Source organism: Mixophyes fleayi, chromosome 7 (genome assembly GCF_038048845.1).
Source record: "Mixophyes fleayi isolate aMixFle1 chromosome 7, aMixFle1.hap1, whole genome shotgun sequence".
NCBI classification, from domain to species: domain Eukaryota; kingdom Metazoa; phylum Chordata; class Amphibia; order Anura; family Limnodynastidae; genus Mixophyes; species Mixophyes fleayi.
In genome coordinates this window covers 59,103,088-59,115,407 of record NC_134408.1, presented here as the reverse complement: position 1 = coordinate 59,115,407, position 12,320 = coordinate 59,103,088, and the positions used below count along the sequence as shown (strand labels likewise).

The window sequence follows — 12,320 nt, the reverse complement described above, 5'->3', positions numbered from 1 at the left end:
TGTCTTGACTAAGGACAGTGAGGAATACAGTTAATGAATACTTGAGACGAACTGGCCCCATGATTCTATCATGATATCCTGGACCTACCCGTCCGCCTCTGTGACCAGAGGCGGGTGGTAGTCATGCTGCTGGTCTATCCGGCAGCTTAGCAGAAGGGGCCTTTCCTGCTGCAGGGGCAAAGGATGACCTTCCTCTACGGGATTGTCTCCTGGTTCCAACGGCCCCTGAACTGGTAGTTTGGCCTCTGCCAGACCCGCCCCCGTAAAAAGGCTGTCTGAAAGCGCTAAACCTAGGCTTAGCCCTAGGTTTTGGAGCATCTACAGGCAAGGACGTCTTCTTACCCCCTGAAGCCTGTAAAATCCAGGAGTCCAACTCTGGACCAAATAGAATCCATCCCGTATACGGGTGGGATGCTAACGTCTTTTTTTGACTCTGAATCCGCATTCCAAGTCCTTAACCATAACGCTCTTCTAGCTACTATAGCTGTAGCCGAAATAGACGATGACATAGAGGCCGAATTGTGGGCCGCTTCATATACGTAGCCTGCTGCTTCCTTCAGCTGCATGGCCAGAGGTTGAAGATCTGAATCCTGCAGAGCGGACTCTAACTGCCCTGCCCAGACTTCCGTAGCCCTAGCTACCCAGGTAGCAGATAATGCTGGTCTGAGGCTAGTACCGGCGGCCAAGAAGACCGACTTCAGCAGGGATTCTAATTTACGGTCGGTCGCGTCCTGTAAGGCCGCTGACCCAGGTACAGGTAGTGTGGTCTGGCGAACCAATCTCGCCACAGGCGCATCCACCTTCGCCACTTGTTCCCAACGGGTCATATCCTCCTCTTGGAGAGGATATAACGAGCCAAACTTCTTTGGCATAGAGAACCTTTTATCTGGATATTTCCAAGAGGCCTCTACCATATCTCTCAACTCAGCTGAGGGAGGGAACCTGACCACCTGTTTAGACACTTTTTTAAAGAGAGAGCGGTCCAAGGACTGCGTCTCCTCCACTTCAACAAATCCCAGGGTCTGACGAACTGCTTTAACCAGATCGTCCATACCCTGGTGTCTAGAGTTTCCTTCTGACTCTATTATGGACAAGTCTGAATCGTCCACCCATTCCCCTTCCTCCTCTGAGGAACTCCTAGAGTCAGACACTGACCACAGAGCCTTAGCTGGTCTACGTCTTTTAATACTACGTTTATATCTGGGATTCTCCAGAAGTTGGTTAAGTCGGTCCAGGCCTTTAGCCACTGCTGACCAACCCACCTTTCCAAATGAGAAATCCTGCTGCTACTTGCAACAAAGGCAAAATTTGACAATCCAATTTAGTGATATGCTTTCTGCTATTTTTGCAACTTACTAAATTTATCTCTTGCTAAAATTACTATTGCAAGAACTTGGCAGTCATGTGACTCTCCCAAATGGATTGACTTGGTGAGCGAAACTGCCTGCTATGAACGACAATATATCTATACTGCCAGGAGTTCAGGGAACAAGTTTGAGAAAACATGTATCTATTGGACTCAATCTTGTTATACTTTACGTGTTCTGCACAATGTTTTGGAGAGAGACCCTACAGCACTTTGTTCAAATGAACTGTATTTCTTAATGTCTTTAATAGTTTAACTATTATGTATATATAGTTATATATAACGAATATATATTTTTTTTTACTTATACAAAATATGATGTGTCTAATGTCTCAATTGTTGGTGCCTCTCTGGTGGGGGAATGGGGTTTTTATTTTTTTGTTTCTATGTATTGTTATTCTGTATATTTTCTTTAAAAATGATCAATAAAAAAAACAAAGATCAAACTGTATATTTCCAAAGTAATTTACCATCTATAGATGTTTCCACCATATTCTCCTTTTTAACCTAAAAAGAGTAATATTGACTCTAAATTAAAAATTAGGGTAGATGAGGATGTAACATTCTTACACTTCTAATCATAAATAACCCAATATCAGATTATGGAGAAAAGCAAAGTAATGTAGGTTTTTACACAAGGAGGAGGGGTGGGATGAGGCACGAGATTCTGTAAAAGACATAATTTGTTTACTATATAAAAAATATACTATATTTACATATATGGCAAATAATTAAATTACCTGAATCTTTCAATCTTCCACTTAGAGGTGTATTCCTTAGTTTTAGTCGTACTTGGCAAGAGTTGACAACTACATTGTCATTAGGATTCAGATTTCTGGTGCTGACAATTCCCGGAGCACAACAACCCCTCATTAGCAGATAGTTGGTATGAGATGCCTGCCGAGCCTTAACTTCAATTTTTCGCTTATGGCCTAAGCCGTCATCCACTTCTTCATCGTCAAAATCCTCATCATCTAGTCCATCTCTTCCAAGGCTGTAGTAGAAAAAAATATATAAATAGGATTATGATAATTTTATGTGGCAGAAGCAATAAATGGTTGAACAGAAAGCAATTTTATTATGTAAAAAATGTATCTTCCGAAGTTTTCCCAACACCATTAACAACTAGCTACATAAGCACAATATAGTTGTATGAGCATTCTAGTGCAAGATAATCCATCTTGAATGTATTTTTGCAGCACATTCAGCAACTTTTGATTTATATAAGCTTTATTGGCAAGTGTACTTTTGTGATAATGGATGATATGGATGTGTAAGAAAGAGTTTAAAAGGTACTACTTACCTCTTCATGACTTCATTGTCAACCAAAGTGCTGTCCACCACAACAATTTGGTAGGGGATTTTTACTTTAACAGATATAAATCCCAGAAGCAAGAGAGAGAGAATAGTTGCACATTGGCCACCTGGCCCGTCCAGAGGAAATACCATCATGTCTGCTGTAGCTTCACTGGTCTGGTCACAAAATGAAAACACATCTGGTTGATCAGCATTTCCGTAAGCCTTGAGTGTTTCCAGAAACTGAAAGGATTCCGTACAAACTGCAGATGGAAAGCGCCAGGTAAAAAGCCTATAGAAGAAAAAAAAAGAAAAGAGTTTACTTAATCCATATAACATTTAATGTAGTCACTCAATCAGTTCTTATTAGTTAACTTACCTGTAGTAAGTTTGGGATAGTTGAAACGACATTGGTACAAAAGGTAAAGCACGGTTTTTCTTTGGCCCCAACGTATGGTTCCCGCGACGGCGGTTTACCAATCTTTTCTTTTGAAATTCCACAAAAGCCTTCACTAGAATATCATCATGATATTGTCTATACATCCGAAATGTCTAAAAAAAAATAGTTTTCAAAAGAATCAGACACTTTACATTAAAGTGAACAAAAATCATTATAATTATATATTTTTATAATTAGGGTAGGCCTTACTAGATGTGGACCACACAAGTACTTGAGTAAATTTATTGTGCTTATATTACTTCGTGATACATACTATAAATTTTGAATAACTGCAAAGAATAGGTTCAGTGTTCATATTAACGTTAAATACGATGGCAGTGGTGGTATCCTCATGTATAGAGGACACCCTACAAGCTTTTTATCATGGCTTAAGTCAAGCCATAGAACTGAAATACCTGCAGATGATACCATTTTATGGGGAAAAAAAATTACAATATTTTACCTCTGTATTGGGTCATTCCACATCAGATCACCCAAAAAAAAAAATGAAATATAAACCACCCATCTCAGATTTGTTTGAATTTTTTTTAGTTGCGAGAATGCCATAACTATTTCTGCCAAATATCTCGTCTTTCTGAAAAATTAATATTTAATCAACTAATTGTCAATTTATTAAATAATTTACTAATCGCGGCTACTTTATCCAATGGTTTTTGAGTAGACAGCAATATGGCAGTCCGTATTTAAAAGACTACCAAATGTGCACTTTTCATGAGCAGCTGCCATGATTGACTATCTTTCTGTGTCTCCCTCTCTTTCTCTGGAAAGTTTCAGTTTTGGATTCTCTAAAGGGAATCCCCTTCCCATAAGTTTATATTTGTTTAATTTCCTGTAAAGGACTTTTACCCCATTGCTTCAGTTCAGTTCACTTTTTTGGTATGGTTTTTAGCAATGTGTAAATTACGTATGCTATACACCAGTAATTGAGCATCAACTTTATTATTATTTTTTCGCCACTATGAAACAGAGTACCCTCTGATTTTTTTGTGGTAGTAATGTATACCTTTTTTTTTTTTTTTTTTAAACACCCCCACCCTCAAACAAGGATCCCTAATGTTGATTGAACCTAGCGTTTTTAATTCTATTCGAAAAATGAGAGTTTTTGCCGTAACGCAAAACGTGAGGCAGATAAAGTAATTTGGTTTAGATTTTTTAATTCGGAAGGAAGAGGCACCTTAGGGGTCCAAATTTTGTGCTGATTCCTTAATAAATACCAGTGATACTCCAAATAAACTGAATAATTAAGCCGCAATTAGTAAATTATTTAATACATTGAAAAATCAATATTTAATCAACTAATTGTCAGACAGTCAAAATATTTGGCAGAAATAGTTGTTTTGACACCCTATTTCAGTGTTGGCTAACCTGTGACACTCCAGGTGTTATGAAACCACAAGTCCCAGCATACCCTTCCAGCTATAAGCTGCTATATATTGGCAAAGCATGCTGGGACTTGTAGTTTCACAACACCTGGAGTGTCACAGGTTAGCCAACACTGCCCTATTCGAACAAATCTGAGATGGGTGGTGGACACCCCTGGTTGAACAGACATGAAATAAACCTATTCAGATACAGCGCTCCCTCTTTATATTACTTTTAAAATGTCATCCTTAGGGCTAAACCAGTGGTTGTTGTGAGCTGGTATAGGATGGTATGCTATACTGCCACTTCGCCTACTGATTTAATTGTAAAACTATCAAATTCCATTCACATACATTTTCCATATTGGCACTTCTCAATTTTCTCTGACTACTGGGCTAAATCATAACACAACGGTTATTTGTAACCATTCAGGGCTATAGCAGATGCAATAAAAGAACTTGAGTTATAGGAGACCATCTCTTGCATATTTTACCATTGATGGAAGAGCCAAAAGAAACACATCTTTGTCCTCTTCTCAAACATAGCTATGGCAGTCACAGATTGTCTCTTGATTTGCATAGTTAATTTCACATAACAATTACCCCAGATACTTACCCCAAAATACAACAAAAAAACGGGAATCAGAATGTGTATATTGGGACGCTCAAGCATTTATATTTGAAATACATATCAGTTTTGTTTATAAAAACAATTCATTAATCTTTATTTATATTAGAAAGGCAAATATGGTCAATTTAAAAATATTGTTGGCATAGAGCTAATCGCCTTGGTTAAAAAAACAAAGGGTAATTAAAGTACCTATGCAGCTGTATGTTAAATTTTCGTTTAAAAACAGTTTATCTGGCACCCTGAAGGACCATTGTTATAAATTGCAGCTGTGTGAATTGCTACAGCAAAATAAGTAGGATCAATTTAGGTACCCCTGTAGTGGCCCACTATAATTATGCTTTGAAACATATCTATTTTGTATCCTAATAGGATCTGTGCTAAATATGCAGCTATTAAGGACTGTATTCTGGACTTATATTAAAAGTGTCCTCTGGAACAGTTTTGGGACTATAGATTCCCTATTTCTGACAGGGGCACCATAATACTCTCTGGAATCTTTAAGGGCTGAAATAATTTCAAAGGTTTGTCCAATAACCTAAAATGTAACATTGACAATTCATATACCAGCAGCAGCGTGGCATAGCAGTAGTTCACTGCTATTTTTAACAGACAATACAAACTGATCTTCTCTTCATATTTCATGGTTTTTAATATTTTGCTAATAAAATAATATTTACTCTTAATTATCGTTATGTTGCTAATATAAAAAAATATTGATTAATGTATTGTTTTTTTTACCGCCCTTTGATGCAAATAAAAATATGGTCAATTTGGCTAACCATTTTGAATAGTCAGAAATACTAAAGGGTTTAGGATTTCACTCGGTGTGGTACTATGGGTACTGACCCCAAAATGACAAAAAGGGATACCAAATATGTGCATTTCATGTAAGGTACAACAATAAGATTTTTATACTTACGCAAAATCCGTTTCTCTTAGTCCATTGGGGGACACCGGGACATTGGGGTATAGAAAAGGACAAGGCAACATTAACTTCTGTTAACTAGCCCTAGCTCCTCCCTCTCTATACCCCACTTCCTGTTTATTCAGTTTATGTTTAACCAAGCCCACTGAAAGAGGAGATAATAGAGAGAAATCCTGGAAAAGTGAAAAAAAACAAAAACAACATTGTCTTAAAAGCAAGACAACATGTCAAACAGTAGGAGAAACCAGAGCGTCAAGGGTGGGCGCGGGGGGTTGCCCAATGAACTAAAAGAAACGGATATTTTGTGAGTAAAAATATCCTATTTTCCCTGGCCTCCTCTGGGGACACCCCAAATCCACATAACGGGAGGGAATGCTGGAAAGAAATGGCACAAAGCACCTTACTCCCAAAACTTGCACCCTTGAATGCAAACACATTAAAACTGTAAAACAGAATGAATGTGTGCACAGATGACCACATGACCTCCAACACAGCTGCTCAGTAGAGGCACCATGACATGCACCCAGGAAGCACTCACTGACATCATAGAGTGAGCCTGAAGATTATCTGTAGCAGGCTGGCCAGCCTCACTATAAGCCTGATGGATTACAGCCGTAATTCACTGAGCAATATTCACCTTGAAAGCTGGCCAGCCTCTCAAGTGCATCATAGAGGATCAGAAGAGCCTCAGTTTTGCATACATCCAGAGTCCTACGCACATAAGTACGCAAAGCCTGGACAACATTGAGAGAATGCATTGAAACTTTATCCTCCAAAAAATGTGATATAGTCAGGGCAGGAAAAACAATGTCCTGATTTAGGAAGGAATGATGGCTTAGTCCGATGAACTGCCCTATCCTCATTAAACACAAGAGGAGGTTGGCAAGATAAGGCTGCAAGCCCTAAAACCCTTCCTGCCGATGAGATGGCCAAAAGGAAGACAGTCTTCCAGGTTAACTTGAAATCAACCGTAGCCAAGGGTTCAAAAGGCGAATACTGCAAAGTATTCAACACCAAATTTAAATCCCAAAGTGCTACCAGAGGAACATATATGAGATTGCACATGAAGCACCCCATAGGCCTAACAATAAAAAATCTGAAGATAACTATCATGTAGCAACCAGGTAACATCAACACCATGATCCCATGGTATGATCCTTCATAGGGATAAAGAAAATTAAAAAATCCTGGAGAGAAGGGAACTAAATTTCCTAGATCTCCAGATGGAAGGATGAGATGGCCAAAAGGAAGACAGTCTTCCAGGTTAAGAACTTGAAATCAAACCGTAGCTAAGGGTTTAAAAGGCGAATACTGCAAAGTATTAAACATCAAATTTAAATCCCAAAGTGCTATTGGACGAACATATGGGAGATTGCACATGAAGCACCACATGAATGAAAGTTTGCACATAAGGCATCACAGCGCGTCTTGTTTGAAAGAAGACAGAAGAGCCAACACCTGACTTTAAATAGAACAAACCAGCATCCACCCCGGCCTGCAAGTACATGAGCAACCTGAACAATTAAAAAGAAGAGTTAGGAAACCACTTCTTTTCTCACTAGGCAATATAAGTCTTCCAGACAAGATGATATGTCTTGGTCGAACCCGGATTCCAAGCCTGAAGCATGGTCTGCACCATGCTTGAAGGATCATGGCTTCAACAGCCACGCCGTTATAGCCAGATGTTACAAACCTAGATGACAAAAGGGACCTTGGGTTAACAGGTCTTGGTGTAGTGGCAGGAGCCACGGCAGACCTTCCGCCATGGAGAGAACTTCAGTGTAACAGGCCTTATGAGGCCAATGTGGTGCCACTAGAAGGATTGAAACACCCTCCCTCATTACCTTTTACAACACCCTCGGAAGCATTGCTACCGGTGGGAACAGGTAAACTAAGCAGTACCTTCAAGGAACGGATATGATTTCTACTGAGAGAGCCAGAAGATCACTTGCCCGGAAACAGAAGAGGTGGACATTGTTATTCAACAGAGATGCCATCATGTCGACATCCGGTTGACCCCAACTGTCTAACAAATGGCGAAAAATATCCTGAAGGTGGGACCATTCGCTGGTATGCAGGCTTTGCCTGAGAAAATCAGCTTCCCAATTTTCTACCTGGAATAAAGATGACAGCCAGAACATGAGCTTCGGCCCACTGAAAGATCCTGTGTGTTTCTTGTATGACTAAGGGACTGTTGGTGCCGTCCTGGTGATTGAGGTATGCCACCGCCATGGCACTGTCCGAATGAATCTTCACCGCCACTCCCTGCAGCAAATGTTGTGCGCTGAATGGAGCACATAACACTGCCCACAAGTTCCAACACATTGATCGGATGTTTGGATTCCTCCAGAGTCCAAAGACCCTGAAACTGTGTGTGAAGACAGATGCCCCCAAACCACAACCACAAAGGCAGACATCTGTTGTGCTCAAGGTCCAATCCCAGATCGATAACAGATGACCCCTGCCGAGATTTTGTTTCTGCAGCCAACAAAGGGGCAACTGATGCACACAAGGAGACAGAAAATATTACCTGGCTCAACAGATTTGGATGGTATTTGTTCCATTTCGACAGAAGTTTCAACTGGAACTCCTGTGCATAAAGATTAGCAAAAGGGACTGCCTTGAAAGTCGATACCATCTTACCCAATACTCTCATGCCAAAATGAACTAAGGTCTGCTTGGTAGCCAACTAGGATCTCACCATCTTCTGCAAGGTCAGAATTCTGTCTGGAGGTAAGAACACCTGCTGTTGTTGGGTATCGAATAAAAGCCCCAAAATGATCATCTGTTGTGTTGGGATCACCTTGGACTTTTTGAAGTTGAGAATCCAATTGTGGGATTCCAAAATCACTACCTGAATATGAGTATCCGGAGACTCTGCCTTCAGAAGAAGATTGTCCAGGTAACACATGATCGTAATTCCCTTGGACCACAACAGAGCGGCCAAGACAGCCATGATCTTGGTAAAGACCCACGGGGCATCGCCATACCAAAGGGAAGAGACCAAAATTAGTAGTGACAGAACTGCAAACCTGAGGAGGGACTGATGGGATCATGCCGATAGGCATCTTTGATGTCTGGAGTCACCATGACTCCCCCTGTTCTATGCTGTGAATCACCGAACGCAAAGACTTCATCTTGAATCTGGACACCCTGATCTGGGTGTTTAAAGATTTAAGATTCAGAAATGGTCTGAATGACCTGTTTGGTTTTAGAACAAGTAAAAAGGATGAAATAAAATTCAAAACCTTTTTGTGATTCCAGAACAGGAATAAATGCTCCAGAAGAAACCAGGGAGCGGATGGCCTTTCTCAGAGCCAGTCACTTTCGTGGGCATGAAGGAAGCCCTGTGCAAAGAACCTTCTGGGAAGATAACAGAGCAAATCGATCATGTACCCCCGATCCATAACTCCCTGTACCCATGCAACCATGGAAGATTGAAACCACTGATCCCTGAATAGGAGAATATGGGCTCCCACCATGGGTGGCCGTGGAGGGGCAGAATGTCCGTCACACCGACTGTTTGTCTGCCGACTTAGCTGCCGAACACAGACCAGACCCGATGCCCATGCTGCAGACCATACCGGGGGCGGACGACTAACCCGAGGCGCACTGACCTCAAAACATGCCTGATGATTGAAAGGACCAAAACCTGGATGTTCTTTGTTTGGGAGCACTGACAGGAAGAAAAGTGCTCTTTCCTCCCATTGATTGACTGACTATGGTGTCAAGCTGAGGCCCAAACTAAAAACACCCCCAGAAAAGGGAATTGCCTCAAACCCTTTCAGACTCAACATCAGCCTCCCAAGACTTAAGCCAGGCAGTCAGATGAGCCAGACAGTCAGATGAGCCAGACAGTCAGATGAGCCAAAATTGCAGAGGCAGAAATTCGTGTCCCTATCAGTTACGTGTCCAGGGCGACCTCCACCCAAAAATCCATAGCTCTCTGAATTTGTTCCACCAAGAGAAGCAGTTCAGAAGATGGTTTCCTTGCCAACAAACCCCTTTGACCCGAATTCTACAGCTTTGTTGACACACCGACACCATGGCGGACTGCAAGGAGGCACCCACAACCATGAAAATTTGACTTAATGACACCCTCAACCTTACGGTCACAGTTCTTAAAAGTGGCTGCGCTAAGAAGGATGTTAGTAACATTGGCCAGCCATGCAACTAGAGCGTCCACATGTGGAGGCGCCTTCCATTTTGCAAGAACCTCAGGAGGAAAGGGATAACACGACTGCAGCCAACAACAAAACCTGGAACTTCGATCTGGTAAAGACCACGGCTCCCTCAGCAAATCTTTCAATTGGGAGGAAGTAGGAAAAGACAAAGATTGCTTTGTCCGCTGCGCAAAGAGTGACACTGCCAACAGCTGTTTGGAATGTGAAACTGTCTACCATGTTAAATTACCTACTAGTGTTTGCCTGTTGGCATTGCTGTTTTAAATAGAAAGAAGTTAAAGTCACTATGGCAACTGACGTACATAGAAAGTGCAGTCTTTGCCACAGTTCGGAATGTAACATAAGCAGGTCAGTGATTTCTCTTGTCAGTTTTCTGGTAAGACTGCATTTGCTTTTTATAGTCATTATTAAAGTAATTCTATCGTTTTAAAATAAGCATTGCCCAATCAATTGTATGTGTTTCCAAAGCACATGGTGGTATATTTTAGCAGATGTAAATAATCAACAATTCAATACATTATTATATTATGATAAAGTACAGTACAGCACAGCCAATACCAAAAGATAAGTACATACCAATGCAATCGCTTGCGCACGCTGCGCACCCACGGGACCCGGTGGACAGTATATCTGTTTAGAATACGGTGTCAGAGTTGACTGAGGGCCAGGGTGTGTGCAGCTATGATTATATACAGTACAGTGTTACACTTGAACAATAGAGATGACGTAGATTGCTTCTATAGGTCCAGACGTTGGGTGGGTCCAGTGTAAACAGATCATAGGTTGATTCAATCTAAGGAATCCAAAAGGTGGGGGTCGTCTCTCCAGGGGGTCTGCTCCTTTCATAGCCAGCATCATACAAAGGATTATTCCCTAATATCAATAACTAAAGTATGCAATGTGCGATCTCTTCCCCGACTGCACCGGACAGCTGCTGATGATTAGGGGATCAATATGATATCAGGCATGACACCTCTCCTATAACCTAAACCTTTAATAACACTACAATGTACATATAATCACATATATATATATATATATATATATATATATATATATATATATATATATATATATATATATATATATATATATATATATATATATATATAGACTAATAATAAACCAAATACTATCTGCTCTTGAATTACAGTGTAACAGAACCAATATGAAATTATATAAATAACTAAATGTTGTAATGAGAGTCTGTGCGTGCGTATTTTACCGTGCGAACGCACCACACCACGTGTTACCTGGCGTACGCTTCGCAATACGCACGGCAAACCAATATACTTTCGTTCATCCAATTATACGACTTCAACAGTCCACCCTTTGATAGTATAATAAACTATCACCTTAAAGATGTTATATGCAGGATCTCAGTACCACGTTTCAGTGTTATGTAATACAAATCCCCCTTGGTGTATGACCACGCTGTTTGTAGATCTAAACAAGTTATCATAAGAGAGAGTCTTAATCCTCTAAACGATTTCTTCTTTTACTATAAACCGTACACTTCTGGAGCTTGGAGATAACCTTTTGCATGCCCTTAAAGGGTGCAATAAAACACTTCATACATTATTTGGAAAGGTACAAGGTACAATAGAACATGTATCAGCTATACAGAATTCTCTACTACAGTTCTTCAAGTTTAACAGGTTCTTCTGTCCAACGCATGTCTTTAAGCTCAGAATACATTTAAACACTTCATGTTCATCAATAGCATCATCCTATGTCGATCAATAATGTCATATACAAACTCCTTCAGCCTGCGTTAATATACACACTTCTAATAATGTCATCAGTTCTTTTCATCAACACTTGTGGGCGGGCTATTGTCTGTTCGTTATTCCCAGTCTCTCAATACTCAGATTTAACAGTGATCAGCTTGCAAAGCATTGGGAGACTTCAGACTAAGGGACCTAGGTGTCCTACTTTTTCCCTCAGTGACCTCCCGCCTATAGTTTGGGTACCTCAAGAATACTTAGTGGAAAGAGAACTAATCCTACTTGATATAATCACTGAGGCACATGTGAGCACGCCCAGCACTTTGATTGGTCTAAAACCTTACCCTCCCAAGAATGATAATCATTCTCA

General features: G+C 40.5%; 1 protein-coding gene across 1 annotated transcript in view; it reads right to left on the bottom strand.

Annotated features, from left to right (window-relative positions):
• The window catches only part of GTF3C1 (general transcription factor IIIC subunit 1), a 137,780-nt gene that overhangs the window by 35,057 nt on the left and 90,403 nt on the right, over positions 1–12,320 (bottom strand). Inside the window, exons 30-32 of the mRNA XM_075179861.1 lie at positions 3,042–3,214; positions 2,670–2,954; positions 2,107–2,360 (exon numbers count right to left, since the gene is read on the bottom strand). Of these exons, the coding sequence (XP_075035962.1) occupies positions 2,107–2,360; positions 2,670–2,954; positions 3,042–3,214 (712 nt within the window). The remainder of the gene's footprint in view (positions 1–2,106; positions 2,361–2,669; positions 2,955–3,041; positions 3,215–12,320) is intronic.